At 38.3% G+C, this 26,937-nt stretch overlaps 1 protein-coding gene across 20 annotated transcripts in view; it reads right to left on the bottom strand.

Moving 5' to 3' along the window:
* Positions 1-1,934: 1,934 nt before the first annotated feature.
* Positions 1,935-26,937, bottom strand: part of LOC127455676 (rho GTPase-activating protein 42-like) — a 190,376-nt gene continuing 165,373 nt past the window's right edge. For 2 of the 20 annotated variants that reach the window (XM_051723708.1, XM_051723716.1), the window contains 14 exons: positions 26,548-26,626; positions 24,966-25,005; positions 24,441-24,503; positions 22,755-22,943; positions 21,867-21,951; positions 21,618-21,721; positions 21,332-21,437; positions 20,032-20,191; positions 19,578-19,746; positions 18,046-18,456; positions 17,751-17,904; positions 9,807-9,869; positions 8,127-8,206; positions 1,935-5,149 (listed from right to left, as the gene is read on the bottom strand). In XM_051723708.1, the coding sequence (XP_051579668.1) occupies positions 5,061-5,149; positions 8,127-8,206; positions 9,807-9,869; positions 17,751-17,904; positions 18,046-18,456; positions 19,578-19,746; positions 20,032-20,191; positions 21,332-21,437; positions 21,618-21,721; positions 21,867-21,951; positions 22,755-22,943; positions 24,441-24,503; positions 24,966-25,005; positions 26,548-26,626 (1,792 nt within the window). In that variant the 3' untranslated portion in view covers positions 1,935-5,060. The remainder of the gene's footprint in view (positions 5,150-8,126; positions 8,207-9,806; positions 9,870-17,750; positions 17,905-18,045; positions 18,457-19,577; positions 19,747-20,031; positions 20,192-21,331; positions 21,438-21,617; positions 21,722-21,866; positions 21,952-22,754; positions 22,944-24,440; positions 24,504-24,965; positions 25,006-26,547; positions 26,627-26,937) is intronic. The other 18 variants (XM_051723710.1, XM_051723717.1, XM_051723726.1 and 15 more) reach the window with 16 other exon arrangements.

The following is a 26,937-nucleotide window of genomic DNA, read 5'->3' as shown; positions in this document are numbered from 1 at the left end:
CACATACTTTTTCTTGCTACTGTATTATTAATATTTATTTTTATAATAGTTGCTGGATAAAAAAGTTAACAATTTAGCTGAAAAGTCATTAAATAGCCTATAATACATTATAAATAATACTAATGCTGTGGAAGATGTATTTTTATATGTAGATTTTATTTCATATTTCAACAAGATATTCATATCAAATCAGTGTCAATAAACAGCAGGTCCCCTTTGTGCCAACTTACCCCTCTATTAGGTCAATGTGTTTTGAATGAACTCTTTTCAATAGCGTTTTTTGTAGCCAATAATTAAAGGGTTTTGTCAAAACTGAAATTGTCATTCAAAAATGAACTCAACTTGAGCAATATTCACTGGTGTAAAGCATGTTAAAACTAGCCCACTTCTTCCTTATATTATATAATATTTATTCAATAAATTGTTGTTGTTTGAACATGACCCCACTGGCTTTTAAAGTTGAGAACCTTTGATCTAGTCATGTGGACATCTTTCTATATAAAATTTTTCCCCTGATAATGTTCATAAATTACCAGCTGGAATTCTTGGTTGAAATTCCAAATCAGACTATTTTCTCTGTGGTGAAAGAATCAGATGATGAAGACAGAATATTTGTTATATTATTAAACCTGCTATGGCTTTATGGTTTAATAATCTTGACAAAGTTGCATGAAAAATATTTTTGAACATTTGTGTGATAAATACATGTATATTTTAGATAAATATGCATTTTTAAACTGAGCAAAAAACAACTGTGTTTGTGCCTTAATGGATAGCAGAAAAGTAGCTTTGATGTTTTTGGGATTGTAAGTATTTTTCTTATTTCATTATTTCATTTGAAACTTTAATTTGTATTAGCTTTTTTTTTTTAAATTAATCATTGAATACTTGCTTTTCTGTTACTGAATTACCCACCTCGGCAGCACATTTTTGAAATTATGTAAATTATGATTAAATTATGTTGATGTTCAGAAAATGTTTCTGAGTTTGAATATGAGGAAAGATGATCTGTCTCGCTCTGTTGAGGTATGATAAATGTCAACAAAAGAGATTTTGAGTTTTCATGGTCAGATCTTACCAACTAACCTTCACATTACACAGTAAAGATTCTCATACGTCAACTAAAATGCCTAATAAAAAAAATTCAAAATGGTTTGAAACAGAATGTTTAATGAATTCAATGACTGTATTATTAATCTAACTTATAATGCACCCTAAAATGTATCTGGCTACTGATTTTTTGGACCCACTTTATAATAGCTGTCTTTAACTACTATGTACTTAAGCATTTATTACAATGTACTTATTCTGTACATACGTGTAGTTGCATTGTACTTACATTTAAAGTACCTGCATTTAATTACATCTGCAGTTACATTGTTAACCTTAACCCCTAATCTTATACCAAACCCTACCCCAATCCTTACCCTAAACCATAACCCTACTATTAAACCTGCCTGTACCTCAATCTCAGTAGCAGCAAATGTGAATCTTGTGAGAATTTTGCAGAATAACATGTAGTTACACTATAAATATTTTTTTCGTGTGTATTAATGTTAGTATTGTACATAGTAGTTAAAGTCACCTAAAGTGGGACTGTTTTTTTAAAGCAGAAAATTATTATTATTATTTTTAGAAGTCCAGAGCTTTTATTTGAAAAACAATAACTTTTTTTATTTTTTTGGGTAACTCGTATCACATCCTCTGTGACCTTGAGAGTTTAGCTGAAGGGAGTATCTTTCCAACATCAGCAGTCAAGGTCACGCAGCATTCTCATGGATTTAATTGGGAAAGAACATTGGAATCTTGGCAGTCGCCTCCTTCCCAAATACTGCTGACGTCTTTTTCCCCTCAGAACTCTGAATGATATCTAAGACTTTTTTCTACTGATTTAGCGGTTGCATTTTTGTTTTAATGGAGTATGAGAATTAAGCCACATTTTGAAAACACATTTATTGTCAAAAACAAATAAACAAAAAACAATGATTTAAAAAATGATTAATCATCCATATATAAACTTCTATCTTCTATTTTGTCAGTTGCTTTCATAATACATTAATTTTTTGTCTGATTGGGAATAATGACAAAAAACATAAGTGCACTACAGAAGTCCAACTCCATCCATTCCAAACATTCAAGTCACATGTTGATTTATCTGTAAAAAACTCTGTATGAGAGGAGGGAGTGTTTGCATTATAACACAAAAGGACATTTGAACATGAGGACAGTTGCTGAATGAGTTGGTCAGTCATAAACACTGAATTGGTGTTATTGAGACTGAATAGTAAGATCACAATATCACTTACAACATGTTTGTACACCTGGATTTGTTTCAATAACATCTGTACAGACTGAATTTTACTTGACATTCTACAATGACCTGAATGCAGTATAGAGACCATTGCTATCTAAAGCTCTAAGACAGTAGTTTCCAATCTTTTCAGACAGCGCTGGCCTTGTTTATCTTAAAGGGATAGTTCACCCAAAAATGAAAATCACGCCTCATGCCATCCCAGATGTGTGAAACGTTTTTCTTCTACAGAACACAAACAAGGATTTTTAGAAGAATATTTGAACTCTGTAGGTCCATACAATGTGAATGGTGGCCAGAATTTTGAAGATCCAAAAAGCACATAAAGGCAGCATAAAATTAATCCATATGACTCCAGTGGTTAAATCCATGTTTACTGAAGCGATCCAGTCGGTTTTGGGTGAATCACTATAAATCTCCACTTTCACTTTCCCTTTTAGAATGTGGAAAGAATGTAAAAGTGAAAATGGAGATTTATAGTAAAAAAGGACATAAATATTGATCTGTTTCTCACCCACACCTATCATATTGCTTCTGAAGACATAGATTTAACCATTGTAGTCTTATAGATTACTTTTATGTAGGGATAGGCGGATTGATACCAAAGTACTGATACTTCTGATACTGATATGGTATCAAGAATATCAATCCTCACATAAAAATATAGATTCTGAAAAATTTTTTTAACAATTGATCTTATTATTTCGATTACATGAATATTAATGCATCTCATAAGCTTCGAAGTGGAAAAAAAAGAATTATATGAGCAAATTGTTTCATGGCACCGGAACTATTTTTTCTTCTGCTCATCTTGACGCACATAAATGCTAAAATACAGTAGCAGTCAGACAGCGGTCATCCTTTCAGTCATAGCACTCATTCAAAGAGGCAGCAGTGCTTTCCTGCGGTAATGACAGAAAAACAGCATCTGGAGTTATTCACACTAAGTAATGACAAACCTAGACGTGACATGTATTATAATGAGCTTTTTTGACAATTTTTACAGGTTTATTTAAATTCAGAGTTGTTAAAACATTGATAATGATCTTTAATCTTCGTTAATAAATGATACCCATATGAAAACTTACCATGGATTTACTGTAGTAATATTGCATTAACCATGACTACTAACCACGACTGTAGTAACCATGTTTTTTTTTTTGTTTGTTTTTTTCTTTCTTTTTGGCAGAAAGCAAGGTTTTGATACAATTAACCATGGTTTTACTACAGCATTACTGTAGTATCCATATGGTCAATTGGTTTTAGTAATAGTAACCATATAATAATATCTATGGTTAATTTTGAGGTTTTATATGTGGCTTATACTAACTAATTTTTAAAGGGTAAACAAAGCAGCCTAATAATTTTCTGTTTAGTATTGGTATCGATATCGGTGATATTGGCCTAAAAGTACTTGGTATCGGATCGAAAAGAAAATAATTGGTATCGCCCATCCCTACTTTTATGCTGCCTTTTTGTGATTTTTGGAGCTTGAAAGGTCTGGGCACCATTCATTTACATTGTATGGACCTACAGTACTGAAATAGTCTTCTAAAATCTTCATTTGTGTTCTGCAGATGAAAGATAGTAAAACACATCTGGGATGGCATGAAGTAAATGATGAGAGAATTTTCAGTTTTGGGTGAATTATCCCTTTAATAATTGCCTATATAACTACAATAACCAAATGCAGCTTGCCATGAACATTTTCAAAACATTTCACAGACACATTTACATTTCGAATAGTGATTAGTTTAGTGAGAAGAATGCCTTGAATAATTGCATTAATTTCATAAAACTTAAGGGTAAAGACAGTTTTACTCCTTAAACATAATTCTCTTTAAAACATCAGTTTTTGCAAGTGACTCAATATGTACACTACTGTAAGTAAAAAAACTGTCAACAGAGACTTCTCCTAACAACCCAATTGATAAACAATTCTGCAATGCTACCATTTGTTCTACAGGTGTACGATTTTCAAAAGAGAGTTTAATTTACTGTGTTTTGAGAACATGTCTCTGCAAATGTTTGCTAAACTGATTTTACTATAACATAATGGAGAAACTTGGACTCACTGATGGATATTATTTATTACAAGTGAATGTTTATCATTAGCTCTGTAAATCTCCTTGAGTGCCGACAGGCTTGCGTGACTTCATGAGTTGAAGACTTCGACACGAGTTTCCAAGTTTGACTTTAAGTGGTGTTCCATTCCACTTTTCCTAGTAGAAAGTTGGAAATTCAGACTTTCTGGATTGAATGAAATGAAGCATTAGAATTATGAGTGGAAACAAACCTTTCTCTTAGATCTTTTAACTAATGCTTTAAATAGCAGAATAACAGTATTCTACCAGACAGTAGACTTAAAAACACCATTAAGTGCATTTTAGCACCTGCTGATCTCAGTGATTGTGAACATATATTACTAGATTGGAATGTTTCAGAATGGCTCCTTTCAGCATCCCTCCATCAAGTCAATTTAAAATATATTTCAGGGTCCAGTGAACGTTCTGAAACCCTTTTGTCTAGAATTACAGCTGTGATTCAGACATTCTGGTAGTTACATACATCCTTGCGCTTTATATTTAAGGTTTCATACCATACATGATCTCGATATTTTTAACAGCATATGATCTATGCATACAGTCCACACATGCTTCAATGCTTGATATATACTTGCACCTCTTGATCTAAAATGTATGTTTCCATGGATACCATGAAATACTTGGCCTCGCCTGGTGGGACGTTGTCAGAGGAAGACCACGTAATTTTCAGGAATGAGTCCTGTTTTTCCCTCAAATGTAGCCTGGAGCCAGCCTGGTTCCACCGAGGGATACACTGCACACGGCAAACACAAGAGGTGAGAAATTTGATGTTTTTAAGCTGTTGAGAAGATTTATTAGTGAACATCTCTATTAATATTGCTTATACTTACGGTAGGGGATTTAAAGGGATAGTTCACCCAAAAATTAAAATTCTCTCATCATTTACTCACCCTCATACTATCACAGTATGATTTTTTCTTCTGCAAAACTTAAGAAATTAAGATTTTTAGAAAAATATCTCAGCTTTGTAGGTCCTTACAATGCAAGTAAATGGTGGCCAGAACTTTGAAGGTCCAAAAAGCATAAACAAGCAGCATAAAAGTAATCCGTAAGACCCCAGTGGGTAAAACCATATCTGCAGAAGTGATTTGATAGGTATGGGTAAGAAACAGATCAATGTTTGTTTTTTTTTTGTTTGTTTTTTTACTGTAATTTCTCCACTTTCACATTCTTCTTCTTTTGTTTTTGGCGATTCACAATATTTTGCATATCGCCACCTACTGGGCAGGGAGGACAATTTATAGTAAAAAAAGTCTTAAATATGGATCTGTTTCTCACCCACACCTATCATATTACTTCTGAAGATATGGATTTAACCACTGGGGTCATGTGGATTTCTTTCATGCAGCCTTTATTTGCCACCATTCACTTGTATTGTATGGACCTACAAAGCTGAGATGTTCTTCTAAAAATCTTTGTGTTCAGCAGAAGAAAGACATTCATACACATCTGCGATGATATGAGTGTGAGTCAATTATGAGAGAATTTAAATTTTTGGGTGAACTATCCCTTTAAACAAACACCTAACTCTTTAGATTAATTGGCTCTTTTGCCACCTAGCAAACACTCAGAACACACTAGCAAAGCCCTTGCAACCACTCATGACACTCGCAACCGCATAGCAATGCATTAAAATTCTCTGGCAACCATTTAACAACCTAGCATTGTGGCGTCGACTTTTGTACTGGCAAGTATCACTCACATTTTCTTCAGAAAATGTGAAAATCCAGTTTTATTTATAACTCTTTTATGAAGGATTTTATGAAATCCCAATGCAAGGGCATAGATTTGGCTTGAACATTTACCCATATTTCCATTGATCACGGTATAAATGATGGGGGGAATCTACGCCACTGTCCATATAGAAAAAATACTTATTGAACCAAAATGACTGTAAAAGTAGGTGGGCACTGTTACGCTATATTCCACAGAAGAAGAAACCTTGCAACCAACAAAAACGACTGTATTTTATTGTTGGTGGTTAGGACATAGTGTTAGTTAAAGATGTCTGTTGCTTGTTTAATCTCACCACAGCATGTGTAGTCCAGAATAAATTGAAAACACTAATTGTTTTGAATTTATTTGGCTGTAACTTAAGACCATTATCTTCAAAAAACAAAAGCAACCTCAGGAAAGGGAGGTGCACCACTGAACTGCATATGCTGGGTTTTAATTAAAGATGGATCATTACCCCCATAAAGCTTTCAAAAGGACTTCACAAATGACTTACCTGGTAATGACGCATTAGGCAAATGGGATAAAAAATAAAAGTTTCTTTTTTTTATTTATTAGCAAAACTCTCAAATGTCAACACTGTGACAAGGTTGTTTAGGTAAGAGGAGATTTATGTTGTGGTGAGTGTTTGCAGAGCTTTACAGAGGGGAAGAGGCTGCCTTCACTAGGTTACTGTGACCTGTTTGATTGCCCTGGTGCCCAGCCAAGTTTGTACCTTGCGGAAAATACAACAGGCTATAAAATCCCAAGCCTAAAATGTACGGAGAATAACAGCAGATGGTTGTTCCACAGAACATTTTGAAGCACTTTGGTATGCACCAAAGCGCTTCAATAAAGTGGTAATTCATTTTCCTTTTTGTATCATATCCAGATGCATCGAGATCTTCATTTGAACGATCTCGATATCGATTCTTAAATCCCAAGATTGATCTTTGACTCTATGCGAAACCCTCTTCTGCAATGAGAGGAAATCACTCGCATTTGCAACCAAATTTTTGCAGCCACATTGTAACTGAAATATACCCATATAAATCGGTATCAAATTTAATCGAAATCGAATTGAGAGCTTGTGAATCGGAATCGAATCGGGAAATCTGTATCAATACCCAGCCCTATTATCATAACTGTCTCACTAAGTTATACACACAGTACACAATATATACAAGTTGAAATTTCCGTGTATTGTCATACATCAGTTCAAAACGCCTTCAACACATGGTATGGAATTGCAAGAGAAGCTTGAAGAGACAATAACTTTATGTAACAAACCAAATTAAATTTAAGTTTCTAAAAATTCAAACTTGTCGCAGCGTGATCAGTTATGACACATACAATGGCATTTGGCATCATTGACCTTAAACCACGCACGCATCTTCTTATGCCATTTATTTGTGTGCAAGTTTTAAGAGCTGCTGCAAAAGGAAATTTCAAGCGATAATGACTTAAATTTCAATCTTTTCTCAACACAAAGCTATTGCATTGGTTCAGAGGACTAGAAATAAAGCCGATGAGTCATTTGGACAACTTTTACAACTTGACCGTGTCTGTCCATATTATACTTTTAATGCATGGAAAAAGAGCAGCTCAGAGGCTTTGCTAATACAGGTCTGAATTTTAAGTAATGTAAGTAATGACAAATTTTTTTTTTTTTTTTTTTTTTTAAGACAAAAGGGATCTTTAATTATTTTTACAGTAATCTGAATATTTCTTTTCCATTTAAATGTGTACATTGTGATACATATTGCTACTGACTAAACTGAAAATGTGAGAATATTTGTGTATAAATGTTTTTTTTTTTGTTGTTGTTGCTTAAATCACCTTTATACAAGAACAACCCGATTTTAGACTGCATTCCCAAAATACCATAACATATCCATGGCTAGTGTTGCTGAATATTTATGTTAATGGTATTTACAAGTCAGTGCAAATCAAGAACTGAACTTAGGTTCTTGATCATTGGGTGGATGCTGACTCACCATTGGAGAAGTGAGCCCCCTGCAGGAAACTCAGCTCATTACTGTGTTCTGCTTCACAGGAATATATGGCTTTAGCATCTCTGTGGATGAAATCAGAAATGATGACACTCTGGGTCAGTTGTCAAAGTCTATATCATTAAGAATTTAAACTTTCAATGTTGGCTTGAAACATAGTTTTTAAATAGTTTTAAATGCTTGAAGTTTGAAGTCAAATCAGGCTGAAGGTCTGTGCTAAGTTTGGTAGATGTAACTTAAAAGATCTAGGAGGGGTTTCAAAATTTTGGTTTTAGGTTAGGGATTTGGAAAAATAAAAGAATAAAAAAATAACATAAAAATACCTTTGTCAACTTTGCCAAACTTTGTCTAATTACAGTGTGTTGGCTTCTCAACATACTGTACATACGTTGCCCACGGCACAGCGATGCACGAGGGCACGAAGGCTATACCGTCTAGTCTGAACTTACAGAAGGTCTACTGTGGCACAAGTCACAGAAAATTTTAATGATGGTTACGGGAGGAATGTGTCACAACACATAGTGCATTGCACCCTGCTATGTATGGGGCTGCGAAGCCGCAGACTGGTCAGAGTGCCAATGATGACCCCTGTCCACCGTCGAAAGCGCCTACAATGGGTACGCAAGCATCAGAACTGGACCTTGGAGCAGTGGAAGAAGGTTGCCTGTTCTGATGACTCCTATTTTTTTTACATCAAGTGTATGGCCGTGTACGTATGCGCCATTTACCTGGGGAATTGATGGCACCAGGATGCACTGTGGGATGGAGAGAGTGTGATGCTCTGGGCAGTGTTTTGCTGGGAAACCCTGGGTCTGGCCATTCATGTGGATGTCAATTTGACACGTGCCACCTACCTAAACATCGTTGCAGACCAGGTACACCCCTTCATGGCAATGGTATTCCCTGATGGCAGTGGCCTCTTTCAGCAGGATAATATGCCCTACCACACAGCACACATTGTTCGCGAATGGTTTGAGAAACATGAGGAAGAGTTAAAGGTTTTGCCCTGGCCTCCAAATTCCCCAGATCTCAAACCGATTGAGCATCTGTGGTATGTGCTGGACCAACAGGTCCGATCCACAGCGGCACCACTTCGCAACTTACAGGACTTGAAGGATATGCTGCTAATGTCCTGGTGCCAGATCCCACAGGACACCTTCAGGGGTCTTGTAGAGTCCATGTCTTAATAGGTACACCTGTACATCTACTTATTCTTGTGATTATCTAATCAGTCAATCGTGTGGCAGCATTGTCATGTATAAAATTATGCAGACTTGGGTCAGAAGCTTCAGTTGATTTGGATCGTGGCATGATTGTTGGTGCCAGACGAGCTGGTTTGAGTATTTCTGTAACTGCTGATCTCCTGGGATTTGAGATCAGCAGTTACAGAAATACTCAAACCAGCTCGTCTGGCACCAACAATCACACCACGGTCACAGAGATCACATTTTTTCCCCATTCTGATGGTTGATGTGAACATTAACTGAAGCTCCTGACCCGTATCAGCATGATTTTATACATCACATGAATAAGTAGGTGTACAGGTGTACCTAATAAAGTGGCCAGTGAGTGTATATTGGTTTTAAAGACATGTTTGCCATCAAATATAACTTATAGTGAAATATGATTGATGTTTTTATGTGGCTTGTCCATGAAGTACTTTACCTTCCAATGGGATTGGCTTTTACAGCAGATGGGTTTTCAAAAAGCAATGCTCTGGCTGCCACCCTGAAAGATACAAGCATGCCTTAAATTACTGTCAATATGATTTTAAAGAAGTCACAAGAATTAGACTGGCCTTCAACAGTTATTTTTGTTACTTTTCAAATGCCTTCAGATAAATGTTTTTTTTTTTTTTTTATTTAGATTTAACCTTGTACCACACCCAGACTTTCAATCTTAAACTGTGAAAATCCATCATAAAATATTAGTACATGTTTAAAACCATGATCTAAACAAAAAATAAAAGGTCAATAATTGAAATATTTATTAGGTGAAAATATTTTTTGACCTTAGAGTTATGTTTTTGTTTTTCTACATTCTACAGGGCTAAACGTGCCCATAGTTGAAGAAACATAATTACGTCACTTTGGTATAAGTACATGTGCACACTGGATCTAATATTTGGGCTCTCAGTGATCCAAGCTCTTCTATACTTTCAATTTTTAAGCATAATGGACAGTATAGATGGTTTTCAAAGTCTTAGATAGTGAGCCCACCCTCTGAAAAAATTACGAGGCACCCCCCTTATCTTAGGGCTATGAGGTTTAGTGTATTACAAGGCAGCAAAGTTTTTCATTCTGATTAATCTAATTATTATGTTACAAAAAATTAAGGGGGTTTCAGTTAAGAACACCCCTTTCTCATCGTACAGACTCTTGTGGCATATTGCTTAATACCCTTTTATATAGTAGACAGAAGAAAATACATTATAAAATGTGAGCATTACCTCTATACAATAGAAACATTTGCAATGTACACATTCATAGACCAATGAAAATCAAGGTCTTTCTTGAGAAAAAAACAAAAACAAAACAAAACGTCCTGTTGCGAGGAGCGTGAGGTCCGAGAACCACGTCTGGGTGGGCCAGTAGGGTGCTACCAGGATGACCTGCTCCTCGTCCTCCCTGACCTTGCACAGAGTCTGGGGGGCTCACTGGGGGAAACGCATATTTACGTTGGCCAGGAGGCCAGCTGTGTGCCAGTGCGTCTATGCCGAGGGGTGCCTCGGTCAGGGCGTACCAGAGCAGGCAGTGGGAGGTTTCTTGGGAGGCGAACAGGTCTACCTGTGCCTGTCCGAATCGACTCCAAATCAGCTGGACCACCTGAGGATGGAGTCTCCACTCTCCCCTGAGGGTAACCTGCCATGACAGTGCGTCCGCTGTAGTGTTGAGGTTGCCCGGGATGTGAGTGGCTCGCAGCAACTTGAAGTGCTGCCGACTCCAGAGGAGGAGACGGCGGGCGAGTTGTGACATACAACGAGAGTGCAGACCACCTTGGCGGTTGAAATATGCTACCGTTGCCGTGTTGTCTGTCCGAACTAACACGTGCTTGCCCTGGATCAACGGGCAGAACCTCCGCAAGGTGAGCAGAACTGCCAACAACTCGAGGGAGTTGATGTGCCAACGCAGCCGCGGGCCCATCCATAAGCCGGCGGCTGCATGCCTGTTGCAAACAGCGCTCCAGCCCGTTTTGGAGGCATCTGTCATGACCATGACGTGCCTGGAGACCTGCTCTAGGGGAACACCGTGGCGCCATGCCCATCTCGGGACTCGAGCCTGAAGCCAGTGCTGAAGCGGTCTCATATGCATCAACCCGAGCAGGGTGGCCACCACTGAGGATGCCATATGCCCCAGGAGCCTCTGAAAGAGTTTCAGTGGAACCGCTGTTTTGTGTTTGAACGCCTTCAAACAGGCCAGCACCGACTGTGTGCGATCGTTCGTGAGGCGCGCTGTCAAAGAGACTGAGTCCAACTCCAAACCGAGAAAAGAGATGCTCTGAACCGGGAGGAGCTTACTCTTTTCCCAGTTGACCCGAAGGCCTAATCAGCTGAGGTGTGAGAGCACCAAGTCCCTGTGTGCACACAAAATGTCCAAAGAGTGAGCTAAGATTAGCCAATCATCGAAGTAGTCGAGAATGCGAATGCCCACTTCCCTTAATGGGGCAAGGGCTGCCTCTGCGACCTTCGTGAAGATGTGAGGGGACAAGGACAGGCCGAAAGGGAGGACCTTGTACTGATATGCCTGACTCTCGAATGCAAACCGCAGGAAGGGTTTGTGTAAAGGTAGAATCGAGACGCGAAAGTACGCGTCCTTCGGGTCTACCATGAACCAATCTTGATGCCGGACGCTCGCCAGAATGCATTTTTGTGTCAGCATCTTAAACAGGAGTCTGTGTAAAGCCCGGTTCAGTACTCGCAGGTCCAAGATTGCCCGCAACCCACCGCCTTTTTTCGGTACGATGAAGTAGGGGCTGTAAAACCCCATCTTCATCTCGGCCGGAGGGACAGGTCCTATCGCACCCTTCCGTAGGAGGGTAGCGATCTCCGCACGCAAGGTAGCAGTGTTTTCGTCCTTCACCAAGGTGAAGTGGATACCGCTGAACCTGGGCGGACGCCTGGCGAACTGAATCGCGTAGCCGAGTCGGACAGTCCGGACCAGCCATCGCGATGGATTGGAAAGCGCAAGCCACACATCCAAGTTCCGCTCAAGGGGGACCAAAGGGACAACGTCGTCGGACGTACCGGCAGGTGGGGCCTTGCAGCGGGGTGGAGCTCTAGGTGCCACACCATGTCGTGGCCGTGCTGAATCTAGGGACATTGAAACACTTACTTGGCTCCTTGTGACCACCCCCGGAACAGTCTGGGACGGGGGAGGAAGAGGCCTGTCCTCGCAACCCTTGGACACTGTCACATCGGGGTCAGATGTGTGCCACAGCTGGGCACGCAGGGGCGGGGAGACCGCCGCTGGAGCGCCAATTCTGCAAGGAAAAACCCGTGGACGCTGGTCGTGATGACGACCGTGCACAGTGGGTATGTGACCCAGGGAAGGAGGAAACCGCTCTTTTGCTGAACTGTTGGGTATTGCAGCCACTTGGGCATGCGGCGAAATCAAATAAAAAGGCAACAAAAGATTCTCCACCCGGCCCTCCACCGGGGGATGGAGTGGTCTTACTACCAGCTCCAATGCAGTGGGTTTCGTCAACCCTGGGTTGCCCGTCTCAGGGGCGCTTTGACGACCTTCGTGGGTTCTTAGTGGCCGGCCATGAGATGGGTGGTGTCTGCTTCCTGCGGTGGGCTCCACGCCGGGGCCAGGCCGAAGGGGCGGGCTGCGGCGGAGCCGGTGCAGTCACCGCAGGGGGACGCCCTTGGCGATGAGCAGACGGGGTGCGGGATCTTGAGCCGCGCCGGGGCAGGATATGCCGGATAGCCTCCGTCTGCTGCTTCACCGTCGAGTACTGCTGGGCAAAATCCTTGACGGTGTCGCTGAATAGGCCAGCCTGGGAGATGGGGGCAGCAATGAACAGTGTCTTGTCGGCCTCACCCATCTCGACCAGGTTGAGCCAAAGGTGGCGCTCCTGGACCACTAATGTGGACATCGTCCGCCCGAGAGACCGCGTCGTGACCTTCGTTGCTCGGAGAGCAAGGTCGGTCACCGAGCGCAGTTCCTGCATCAGATCTGGGGCGGAACTACCCTCGTGCAGTTCTTTTAGCGCCTTGGCTTGGTGGACCTGCAGGAGAGCCATGGCGTGCAGGGTAGAGGCGGCTTGTCCAGCAGCGTTGTAGGCTTTGGCCGTCAGGGACGATGTGAACCTACAGGGCCTGGACGGGAGCTTTGGGTGTATGCGCCAGGTGGCGGCGCTCTGCGGGCATAGGTGCACTGCGAGCGCCTTATCCACCGGGGGAATTGCCGTATAGCCACTGGCTGCCCCGCCATCGAGGGTGGTGAGGGTGGGGGAACTGAGAAATCGGGACTGGGCAGTAAAAGATGCCTCCCACGATTTTGTCAGCTCCTCATGCACTTCTGGGAAGCAAGGCACTGGAGCAGGGCGTGGCTGCTTTGAGTGGTGCCACGAGCCCAGGAACCAATCATTGAGCCGCGAGGGTTCAGGGGAGAGTAGAGGGTTCCACTCTAGCCCAATGCTCGCGGCCGCCCGGGAAAGCATGTCTGTCATTTCTGCATCAGCCTGTGACTGGGCAATCCACCCCGAAGGGGGGAGCCCAGCTGAGGCTTCTGCGTCCGACTGGACAAGCTCGCTCTCCGAAGCTGCGCTCGAGAGCTCATCAGCTTCGCGGGCTCCGAACAAGAGGTTGAACTCGCCATGAGATGAGTTGGCGGACTCATCCGGAAGCCTGATCGGGGCAGACAAGCGTGCTGGGGAATGGGAGGTCCGCGGGGGGATACCCGGCGGAGGCGATCACATTGGAGTTCCCAAATCGCCCCCAGTGCTAGCCATGCTGGCCTCAAACCCGTAGGTAGAAGGACCGAGGCAGGGAACCACTGGGGTGGCTTGCTTTCTTATGAAAGCAAGCCGCGACCGCAATGTTGCCATGGTCATGTTCTCACAGTGAGAACATGAACCATCCTCAAACGCTGCCTCCATCTGGGTCGCGCCCAGACACGAAAGACAGCGATCGTGACCGTCTGAAGTTGAGAGGTAACGACCGCAACCAGGAATAACACACAATCGGAAAGGCATCTTTAAAAAGATGTGTCTTTAAAAAGACGTTCCGTGTGTGCCGCTCTTTTAGAGACACTTTCAGAAAAACATAGTCTCTTTTTTCTGCCGAAGCGCCCAGGGGCATTCTCTGCAGTGCAGAGGAGGGAGAAGCCACTGAAATGCGGCGTCAGATCCAGCAGAGGTGAATGAACAGTCGTGAGAATTCAGCTCAATGAGCATGGCCATTCGGCTCCGAAGTGAAAATCTGAATGAGTGGTTGCATACCAGCTCCTTTTATACCCGTATGTCCGGGGGAGTGGCATGCAAATACCACTCGCCAATTTTCATTGGCCTTTTATCAAAGACCAGAGGTGTTTTGGGCTCCCAAGAGTGACCCCTAGTGTCACTACATCGACACAACGTCGAGTGAGTGACAGATAGGGAACTTTGTGTTCCTACACTTGAAGAAGTTTACGGATGTGTGAAGAAGTCATTTGAATTCAGTCCACTTGAGTAAGATTTGATGTTTCTTTTTTCCTCTGTCATGACAAGTCAAACAATATATCTTTCCCTTAAGAGAGGTTTAGAAAACCAGTGCTTCTGGGTCACATCAACCCCTTTCAGCAGGGTAACATCAATCTCCACTTAACATCTTCCATTATGAATCAGTTACAACACTGTCAAAACCTTAAATGTACCTTAAAATTAAATGCTTACATTGCTCATCATGTAATGTTTTTGACATATACATATCAACAAAAGTTGTTAATTATGTAATGTAGGTGACAGCTGAAACAAATTTTTTCGTGTCCTTATCTGTTTGTATAAAAAACAGAAAAACAGAAAAACTGCATTTCACACAGATAATGACTTGAATACGCCACCTTTATGATAAACTTGTTTTCAATTTATGAATTAAAATTAATTTTCATATTTCCAAGTAAAAAATGAGTTTGGTGTAACTGTCCTGAAATCATAATATTAATAACAATAATAATAATAATAATAATAATAAATATACAAAAAGTGTAAAATTCTAAAGAAAAAAATATTTTATTGATAGTTTATTTAAAAGAATAATAGTGAACAGTGATGCCATTTTGTTGTAAAATATTATTAATATTTGAACTATTATACCACCAAATAATTTTCCTTAAAAGTCAACTTGGCATATCCAACATGCAGGAAGACACTTTGTTATCATGTGAATGTTATCATGAATCCCCTAAAATAGGAAATTACATCCCAGAGAGTATCCCTGTAGAACCTCATAACTTACTTTAAAAAATCTGCTATTTTAATCTTTTAAAGGAATAGTTCACCCTAAAATTATATTTCTCTCATTATTTATTCACCATCATGCTGTCTCAAACTCATATGACCTTCTTTTGAACAACTTAGTCTTTTTCTCACCCAGAGTGACCATATATCTTTCCATATTGATATAGACCAAGTCGTACAGATCACCTTTATGCTGCCTTTATGTCCTTATTGGAGCTTGAAAGTTTTGGACTCCATTGACTTGCATTGTATTTGACAAACACACATCATATATACTTCAAAATATCTCCGTTTGTGTCCTGCAGAAAAAAGAATGTCATATGAGTTTGAGATGGCATAAAAGTAAGTAAATGATGAGAGAGAATGATCATTTTTGGTTGAACTGTCCCTTTAAGAAAATTGCATAGTTAATTTAGGTTTACATGCTAAATGATATAACCCCAAAAAATTTTTACAAACTTACTTTGTACATTTAATTTGATATAATATATGCTCAAAAACTTCCAGCTTTATGAGGTAATGGGCCCTATTTTAAGAGCACTAAGTGCAGTGTTATGCATTTAAGTTTTGGTATTTTCATGCAAGCAAAGGCTAAGTCTAGGCGCAAGTGGGTTGGGTGAAATCGCGCATGCAAAGCATTAATTATATTCCATTTCTTGTCAAGCAACGTCGATATGAAAAGAACACAGCCCATTTATAAAAATTTGCTAGTGTAAATGGGCTGTAGGCAATGTATCCACTGCTCTGTTTGTCGAAAGCAATTTCTCAGGAAAATAGGAAATTGCGCTTTGAGCCACTTCATTAACTTACAATACACCCACATTTTGCACGCATACACCGACAGATAGCGCAAACACTCTCACCCACGCCCACTTGCGCCTTGCTCTGGCACGAAAATTGTATTTAGAATTAGTGCTCTCACGAAAATTGAGTAAGACGTAGCACACAGTCGTTGCGCTTAGCGCTGTGCCTAGTCCGGCCACTAGGGCTGTCACGATTATGAAATTTGGCTGGTGATTAATTGTCAAACAAATAATTGCGATTATGACGATTAATTGTCTGTTTGAGGGCTCTATTGTCTCTATTAATTGTCATATAAATTGTCATATTTCTTAAGGCGCATGTGCGCTTCATACATCTTAAGAAGTCATTTTTACATATTTAACTTCAAATTTATAAATTAAATAATAAAATAGGGATATATGATTTCCTTTTAAGGCTTTAAAACTATATGAAACATGTCTAATTTCTGAATACATAAATATGAGAGACCACTTTTTGGTCAACTTTAGTTTTGGTCAATTTTACATTTACACTGTTTTTTGTTGTTTTTCATGAATTTTTATTTTAATACAAAATATATTTTATATACCTATAGAATAAAATATTAAATTAAGCGATAGTAAAATATTTCTGTTCTAATTTATTCAATTTCACACGTCATTTAATGTTCTTTGATTAAACCCACGAGTCCTTATTTCTCATGAAGATTTCGTATTATCATTTTATCACTCCACAGAAATAGAGTAAGCATGCATCTCCTCCTCTGTGTCATTAACAATACGTGTATGATCCCACATTGATCAAGAACATTTGCCATTACACAATTGTTAAAGTGAAACCGGAGCACTTTGCGTTCACTATCAAAGTTGATCTTTGTTCGTTTATATTTTTGCCGGAGTTTGGAGCTATTCTCTGCGACGGCGCGCGCTTCAGAGCGTTTGAGAAGGACTTCACATGCTCTTCCAGACAGGAGCAGCTCTTGTTGACATCTACATTGCGGGTCAGTGACGATCAGAGTTTAACTGAATGACACACAAACATTCATGGCATTTTTATATTTGCTTAAAATCCTCTTATTTGGGCATTTAAATATGATTGGAATTTGAAGTGCACAATAATCAAATCAACCACGGTTAGATCAAATAACCGCGATCAGACGATTATTTAATAATCGCGATAGGCCTACCGGCCATGAAAATAGAGCCCAATAAATAAAACATCTAACATCATGTTTACACTGCAAGCACGCATATCAAATCACTCACAGAACAGACATGGTGTAAGCCAAAACAAAAACCATAGTACAAAACTTTCTTCAAATGTGAGGTTTAGCATCAGGTCCATTTACCTGCAGTAAGTTAAATACTGATGAACAGTTTTACTTACACTGATCCTGGTCTTTGATAGCCATTACTAGAGTTGTTACTGTCCAGCTTTCGACGTAGGACTGTTTTAGGTGGCAGATCTTTGTAGGCAGTGGACTTAGCGATGTTTTTTTGCTCCACACACACCAGACTCTGAACAGACCCCGCACAGCGACCTCAAAACAGGACAGCACAAAATGACTATGCTGATCTAAGCCAATATACTGTACAGGAATCACCTGCATTAAATCGTGATGTCAAAACACAGTCAGGTTCTGTACATGTTTTGTCAGACAGCAGATATATTTGCTCCCTACCTTCTGAGATGTGTAAGGATCTGAGTGACGGAGCATTTGAGCGGTTCAGCTGTGCTAATCTGAGTCTTATTCCTGTGTGAGGAGCTTTGGTAGGTGCTGCTGAAGATCTGGCAGTGACTGAGCTCACACTACGGATGTCCTCCCAGTCTCCATCTACATGACCCGTGTCCTCTCTGGAGCTGGACTCTGGACTGCTGGTGCAGGTGAGGCCCTGTGGCTCGTTGGAGGACAGGGAGGAAGGGCTCTGCCGCAGGCCGGGAAAGGGGGGTTTGTCTTTGGGCTGTGGAGAGGAGCAGGTCTTGGAGGAGCTGTTCTGTTCTGAGGAGTGTGAGGAGAGGGAGTCCATGCTGCCCATGGGAGTGCTGACTGAACTGCTGCTGAACGTGTCACCTGCAGCCACAATCAAGACATCTGCAATGATGACATGCGGCTTATGAAAATTACATGACATTATTAACCCAACCAGTTCAACTAAAATGATAAACTGATCAAATTAGATTATTCTTTTTTTTTTTACACAGACACTGGGTGAATCTCATGAAAATGTCACAATATTTTAAGAAATGCTTCATAAATATTAATATAAGAAATGAAGAAATTATTTTAAATAAATATTTAATAAACATTTTGCATAAAGAAAAAAGAAAAAACAAGAATAAAATAGGACTATTAGGATTACGTTTTGCCTTTTAAATTGTGTGAATCTCTAAAACAATTCACAATATTTTAAGAAATGCTTGATAAATATTCATATAAGAATTTTATTTTTTAAATAAAACAAAATTATAAACATTTTGCATAAAGAAGAAAAAACACAAGAAAAAAACAGGACAATAATTGTGACATCCCATTGTGAATTTAATATTTATCAAGCATTATAAAATATTGTGACATTTTTGTGAGATTCAAATCATAAAAAAAATCACAGTGAAGTCCTAATTGTCCTATGTTATTCTTCTTTTTTCTGTCTTTATACAAAATGTTTCTTTATAAAATATTTATTTAAAATAACGCAAAACTTGCTGCAACAATTCCATGGTGTTGTAGGTGGTTGCCAGCCAGTGGCTGTGTAGTTTTTAGCACATTACCATGTGGTTGCTAAGATGTTCTGGGTGGTTGCTTACTGGGTCAAGTCAAAAGAGTCCACCTCCAAGTCACTATAGTATTTACGATCCCTAGATATGGCTCGGGTCCCTCCTCTTGATGTAAGTTTATCGGATTTATTGTTAACCACCAGGTGAATATCGTAAGTCTGATTGTTTAGTAAAGTATTAGCACACCTCAACAAGATTTCTAATGATTAGTGGTCTGTTCAAATCCCTTATCCAAAGTATTAGCAATAACAACAGTGATGCATGCATCGGCAACCACCCCTAATTAGGTGAATGTGTTAATTGTGTTAAATACATTTACTGATGTTAAACATATTTATTTAATCTCATAAGTTTATGTGTTAAACGTTGGCCACCATAATTAAAACACAGCACACGAAGGATGTAATATCAACAGTGAATGTGAAACGTGATGATTACTGGTAGTATGAGACTCACTGTCCGCATCCGCCAGGCACAGTGAGGGCGTGTAGAGACTTCTGGGTTTGCCTGGTCCAGATGACAGGCAGATGGCTCTGCTCCTGCGGGACTCAGGCCGAGTCTGAGGTTGCGGCAGGGGAACATTAGGGTCCGGGGCCTGATGAAATATCTGTGAAGACACATCAAAATAAACATCAACTCATCTGGGATAGGATAACCTATCCCACATATTTGAAGTTTGATGTACAGTAGCACCAAAAAGTATTTGGCCATTTACAACACTCTTAAAAATGTATGAATGTCATAACATTAGATAGCAAAATATCAAGCCAAGTGTCCCTTTAGCACAAGCACACTTTTCAAGCAAAACGTTTCACAAAAATAAGTTTGTTCATCTCATAATTTCTTTCTTTCTGTGAGGAGTAAGTCTTGAATTATCAATGACTTTACTTGCCTTTTCAAAATTTTCAATGAGAATCTCAACCACAATATTTTGGAATTTGATGTTCATCATGGCGGCAACAGTTTCCTCTTGCGAGCGCATCAGTGTGGGACCGAAGATCACTCCCAGATTAGACACGGTCATCATGTTACTTTCACTGTGAGTTGACACACTGCAGGAACAAATATATTAGTGCTCTCAGTTGATTAAAAGTTTTAATTACAATTAATCGCAAAATCTTCGTAGTTAATCACGATTAAACGCTGATTTTGAAAGTACTGAAATTTGACTCTAAACATACTTCTTTTCCTGTCAAAATCCACTTATTTCCTTCTTAGGAAAGAAAAGAAAACAATATGTAACAATATAATGCTTTATTAACATTTTCCAAACAAAGCCTTCCACAGTATAAAGATAGAAATGCACTAAAACAGCACTAATTTAAGAAACATGAAACATTTCCAAAAGTCTAATTGGGAGGTTAACTAATTGAACAAACTAGTCTCCCCATAGGTTGCATTGTCATTGCAATGGACATTAAATCTCTTAAACTCTCATCCTCCACAATATTAATCTGCTGGTAGACTGTGGCTATCCGCTTTCCTACAGCAATCGTGAAGCTGCGTTCAAAACAATGAGGTGCTTTTTAATATGTTCAGAGGCCAGTTTACTTTCATTCATTAAAAAATGCTGTCGGTTAAACCATTAACCAATTAGGCAGGTGCCTATGTTTTCTGAAGCAGCCAAAGTTAGTGTAAAACAGCCCTCACAAAAGTGTAGCTCTGATCCTGGCGTCCTCCGTCGATGTTGTTGCTTTTGAATGGCATGTGCCAACAACATCAGAATAAAAAAATGGTTGATACTAGATGACGTCAGTGCAGGGGTTACTTTTGTGAGTGCAAATGCAAAAGAGGAAAAGTCTCCATGGGCTCTTAAGACTTCTCATCTAGAAAGTTAATAAGGGAAAAGAACCAGGACAGTAGGTGGGAAAGGGCCTATAGTATTTAAAGGAACCTTATATAAAAGTGCAACCTAAAAGAATGAGCAAAATGCATTTTAAAATAGTTTTAGATGAAGTATAACATGTCACACTGAAGGACGTGTCAACTTCTCAAAAGTATTTTATGTCAACGACCCAGTTAAATAGACTATACAATAAATAAATCAGCAAATAAATATTAAAGAAGACCTGCAAGAAAGTGAGTTGAGGGCAGGTGTTATTTGAGGAAAAAAGTATGACAGCACTCAAAAAGTAAAAATTAATTAAATAAATACAATCTCATTCAAAATCTAGTTCAGGACTGAGACTTACTTGAGCAGGTGTTTGATTAATGTCTCCAGCATTTCTTTATTTTTGTCAGGTAGTTTATGCACAAGCGCATGAACTGCACACACTCTGTAGTTCTGATCATCTGATTCTATAAGAAAACAAATGGAAAACATCAACACACCATCAGCAATACTCACAAAAACTCAACAATAATCTTAACGAACTCAAAACAGACAACAGTTTTGATTTTAAAGACAATAAATCAAGTAAATGTGTTTATTAAATGACTCTGCGGTCAGATATTTTTGTATAAAGACCAATAACTTACTGACGGCCATGAGAAAGTCTGAGTGGAGCTTGTATGTCATGAGTGGTTCACAGAGACACCTGGTGGATAAACACAAGAAGAATGGCTTCCAATTATCTCTCCTCCTAAAACGTATCAAACAGGAGAAAGTACACACTATTTCTTGAGCCATTTCTTTAAATGTGCGGATCCCACTTGCTTTTCAGATCTCCATTAGGAGTAATATGGTCAGTCTGTAACCCGGCAAACAAACAATAGGAACATACTAACCTGAGGTAATTCTTTAGGCCACTGGTGATAGTTTTGTTGTCCCAGGTTTCTGGGTCCAGATCCATGTCTGGAGCTGCTTTGGGTGCTGGAAGAGAAACCCAGACACACATACAGCATGATCTGTCAGCAAAACTGTTTATGTATGACCCGCAGAATATACTTCAATATATATATATATATATATATATATATATATATATATATATATATATATATATATATATACAGTATAATTACATTGAATTTAAATTTAGGCATTAAAACAAATACTACCATGATGTATGATTACTTTACAATTTATATAATACAAATAATATATTCTTCTTTTTCACATTATAGTGTTGAAAAAACGATCTTGATTTGCATTACGGTAATGAGAATGAGTTTTTTGCATTACGATTTTGAGAATTTGGGGTGAAAGTGGGCTTAATTGTAATGAAAATAAATTGTATTGGTCTAAAAAAAAAAAAAAGGCTTTATGTTGTCATAATGTAAAATACAATTTCTTATTTCTGTCGTTGGATTTTGGGGTTTATTATGACCAGGGCATGCTTTTATTAGGCTTTTTGAGATTCACCCATTTAAGCACACATACTTGCAGAAAACTACAGCAACTAGACATAGTAATGTCTGTGTTTGATCATGCTCAGAACTTTTGTGACCTTTTAAAAGGGATTTACGCAGTCTGTCTGGTAGTTTTTAAATGGAGTATAGTTTAAAGGAGAGCAGATATGTGTTTAGAGATGGGTTTAAGATTTTATTTATTTTATAGAATATACCGATTCCGAAACTTTGTCGGGAACTGACAGAACAGAATTAATAGTAACCAGATGTGATCATGTTTTTGGAAAGTCGATTGGTTTAGAGGGAAAACAGAGTTTTATAAACCTGGCATGAAGCAGAGATTTCTGTGTGCAGATCTCCAGACTGGCATTGATATAAGTAAATGTGAGGTGAGGTGCGATTTAAATAAATGTGAAGTGAAGTGAGGTGACATACAGAAGACTGTGGTCATGAGCTTCTGCACTTTAGAGTTTATTCCGCCAACTCGGTACAAACCCATAGTGCTGAGTCCTGCTGAGAGAGAATACAGTATATGCAATCACATCACATACTATATAAACACATGCACATAAAGCACACATGCACATATATTCTCAATATTCCCTGAAAGACTATGCTACATCTGTTTTAGCGGTCACACTTTATATTAGGTGGAGTTAACTACTATGTATTAACATTAAAAACATGCAAGACTATGTATTTACTGTGTAACTACATGTTGTTCTGCAAAATTACCACATTTTCTGCTACTGAGTTTGAGGTATGGGTAGGTTTAGGAGTAAGGGTAGGGTTAGGGGTTAGAGTTAGGTTTAGGGGTAAGGGTTGGGTTAGGGGTAAAGTTAACAGTGTAACTACAAATGTAATTAAATGCAAGTACTTTAAATGTAATTACATGTATGTACATAATAAGTACATTGTATCAAATGGTTAAGTACATAGTAGTTAAGGCCACATAATATAAAGTGGGTCCGTTTTAGCTAATTTGCTATGGTTAAGTAACAAACAGAATTGATTTTAAGGCTCTTTTCCTGGTCTTTGAAGATGAGCATGACTTAGCACCTTTATAAACTCCTGACTGTATGTCCAAATATGCTCTAAATCAAACTTGGAGGTCTTAATGTGAAGAGATGCCTTAAAGAATTAAAACTGAGCTTTGTACCAATTGAAATTAGACTAGATCCAAATCCAAGCATTCACTTTAAAAAAATCATTTTTAGACATACTTTTAGCTTTTTAAGATTTCATTTATTTTTCTTATTTTCTTTTCTTTCTTATTAGTTTAATCTTTCTTATTTGTTGTTAACATTGTTTCTCTGTTTTATTTTTTTTTTCTTAATATGTTTTTTATTCTGACCTCTGAAGCACTTTGAGATGTTTTATATGAAAGTTGTTAACAACAACAAAATAATAATAATAATAATAAATAAGTTATGTATTATTAAAAACAGTACAATAATAAAAGTAATAGTAAATAGTAATAATGATTTATTATTAAATAATATCATTATTATTGTTTATTTTTATTATTTCATTTTCTTTCTTATTAGTTTAATCTTTCTTATATGTTTTTGACAATGTTTCTCTGTTTTATAATTTTGTTTTCTTAATGTTTTTATTCTGACCTCTGACCTGAGACGTTTTATATGAAAGATGTTTTACAAATATAAATAAAAACAACAAATAACAAATATTAATATTAATAATAATAATAATAATAATAATATGTATTATTAAAAACAGTACAATAATTATAATATATAGTAAGAAGAATTAATAAATAATATATTGATTTTATGTTATTTAAAATATTTAAATGTATGACTAATTTATTAACTATTTTATTATCGTTTTCTTCTTATTATTATTATTATTACATGATTAAATGGTCTCTGTAACAATAAGGATTTAAAAATAAAAGTATAGAAAGCTTTATGCAGGGAATATACATGTATCCTATGTATATCTTATCCTATATCCTATATAAGATAACAGGCCATTAGAACAACTCACCTCTCATCTCCACCAGTTGAATACACTTCCTCACAAAATTAAAGCCAGCCTCATTTAAATATGCTACAAAAGAGTGAACACAAACAACATGTTCAATAGGTGAATTTAGCTTGTGACACACTCAAGGGGATTGGGCTTACTTTGGCCTTACTCAGTGTAATGCCTTTGACCTTGTGAGAGGAAACAAGAGAGCACAGACAGATAAAGGGTGTAGTGAAAGGAAAACACATTATCTGATTGAGTGTGTTGAACACAGTTAATCTGATGAGGGCATGTGAGGTCAGGCATACATATTTAGCTCTCTCTGATTTTTCTTATTTTCTCTCTCTGAAAAAAGAAATGACCAGAAGTAATATACTGTAATAGAAGTAATATATTCATAAAATCAGGTCTACAATTAATACACTTTATGTAAAATATATTTAAAAAAAATTGAAAAGTAATAATATTAGAATATACAGTATATACTATAAATATTTAAAAATATGTGAGTAATAATACTGTGACAGAAACTAAAGTACTTACTTTCCTCCTTTTTGCTTAGAATAGCAGGAAGATTGTAGATCTAAAAAAAAAAAAAAAAAAAAAATTATATATATATATATATATTTAAAACTATGTTTATTGTAATTCTGCCGTGCAAAGGCATATGCACCAACTACACATTTTGTCAAAATTGAGTTATGACAGATATCCCTCTTATATAAACTGTCCTGTTACAGATGTGTTTGGCTCAGATATGCTCAGATTCATAGATATCTAATCAGTGCATTTCCATGTTGGTTGGACAATAAAACAAAAATGATGCTTTGAAAATACAGAGTTTTGCAAGTTGTTGAGTCATGAATTGCAGGGATGTAAATAACAGTAAGATTTGTATGTTCTGAAGAAAACGTGAGTGGTTTGCCCTGTCAAAGTTGCCGCCATGATGCTATGTGGCTGCTAAGGTGTTCGGAGTGGTTGCAAGGGCATTGCTATATGCTTTTTATGGTGTTCTGGGTGGTTACAGGGCATTGCTATGTGGTTGCTAAAGTAATCTGAATGGTTGCTAGGGCATTGCTATGTGGTTTCTAGGGTGTTCTTGTTGGTTGCTAGAGTGTTGCTATGTGGTTTTTTAAGGTGTTCTGAGTGGTTAATAGGGCATTGCTACAGTATATGGTTTCTAGGGTGTTCTCATTGGTTGCTAGGGTGTTGCTATGTTGTTGCATGGGTGTTCTGAATGGTTGCTAGGGCATTTCTCCGTGGTTTCCAAGGTGTTCTAGGTGGTAGCTAGAGTGTTGCTATGTGGTTGCCAGGGTGTTCTAGGTGGTTGCTTGGCTCTTGCTATGTGATTTCTAAGATGTTCTGAGTGGTTGCTAGGGCATTGCTATATGTTTTTAGGCTGTTCTGGATGGTTGCCAGGGTGTTACTATGTGGTTGCTAAGGTGTTCTGAGTGGTTTCTAGGGCATTGCTACAGTATATGGTTTCTAGAGATGTTCCGGGTGGTTGATAGGGTGTTATTATGTGTTTGCTATGGTGTTCTGGATGGTTGTTATGGCATTGTTATGTGGTTTCTAGGGTGTTCTGGGTGTTTGCTATGGTGTTGCAATGTGGTTGCTAAGGTGTTCTGAGTGGTTGCTAGGGTGTTGTTATGTGGTTGCTAAGGTGATCTTAATAGTTGCTAGGGCATTGCTCTATGGTTTCTAGGGTGTTCTGGGTGATTGCTAGGGCATTGCTATGTGGTTGCCAAGGTATTCTGGGTGGTTGTTAGTGCGTTGCTATGTGGTTGCTAAGGTGCTCTGGATGGTTTCTTTGGCATTGGTATGTGGTTTTTAGGGTGTTCTTAGTGGTTGCTAATGTGTTGCTAAGGTGTTCTGAGCAGTTGCTAGGGCATTGCTATGTGGTTGCCAGTATGTTCTAGGAGGTCTGCAAGTTGGTTACTTAGTGGCCCAAGTCAAAACTAACCCTAAACTCTCTAGGATATTCTGGTGTATTATAAGGAAGCACTTTAGACCCAATGATTTGAGTATTTTTTGAAGGAATATAAAAGCAGGGATGACAGCAATGTCAAAATCTTATAAAAAAAATAAAATAAAAAAAAGGAAAGAAAGTTGGTCAAGCACTCACCGGCTCTTTGCCGTCCATAGCTTCCAGCCACAGTCTCCTGTTGGACTCAGACTGTGCTTGTAGTGTGATGATGCCATGCCTGAAGAGAATGTAGCACAAACCAGAACACTTTAAAGTCTGACACCCACTACAAGATCCTGCTCATCTACTTATTTAAAGAACTGCTATAGTCCCTGTACACTGCCCCCCCCCCCCAAAAAAAATAGATAAATAAAAAATCATAAAAAATCCTTCAAACAACATAAATGTACTTAAGAAACAAAACATTGTAAATTAATAAGACTTCTCAGAGAATATATTTTGAATTAAGTTTATTTTTTACCCCATTGGAAAATAGTTTTTTCTTGTTTTAAGCATAAATCTAACAACATAATTGTGGGGTTTACGCTA

Source organism: Myxocyprinus asiaticus, chromosome 18 (genome assembly GCF_019703515.2).
Source record: "Myxocyprinus asiaticus isolate MX2 ecotype Aquarium Trade chromosome 18, UBuf_Myxa_2, whole genome shotgun sequence".
Taxonomy (NCBI): domain Eukaryota; kingdom Metazoa; phylum Chordata; class Actinopteri; order Cypriniformes; family Catostomidae; genus Myxocyprinus; species Myxocyprinus asiaticus.
The sequence above is the reverse complement of the archived record's forward strand: the minus strand, read 5'-3'. Positions and strand labels throughout refer to the sequence as shown.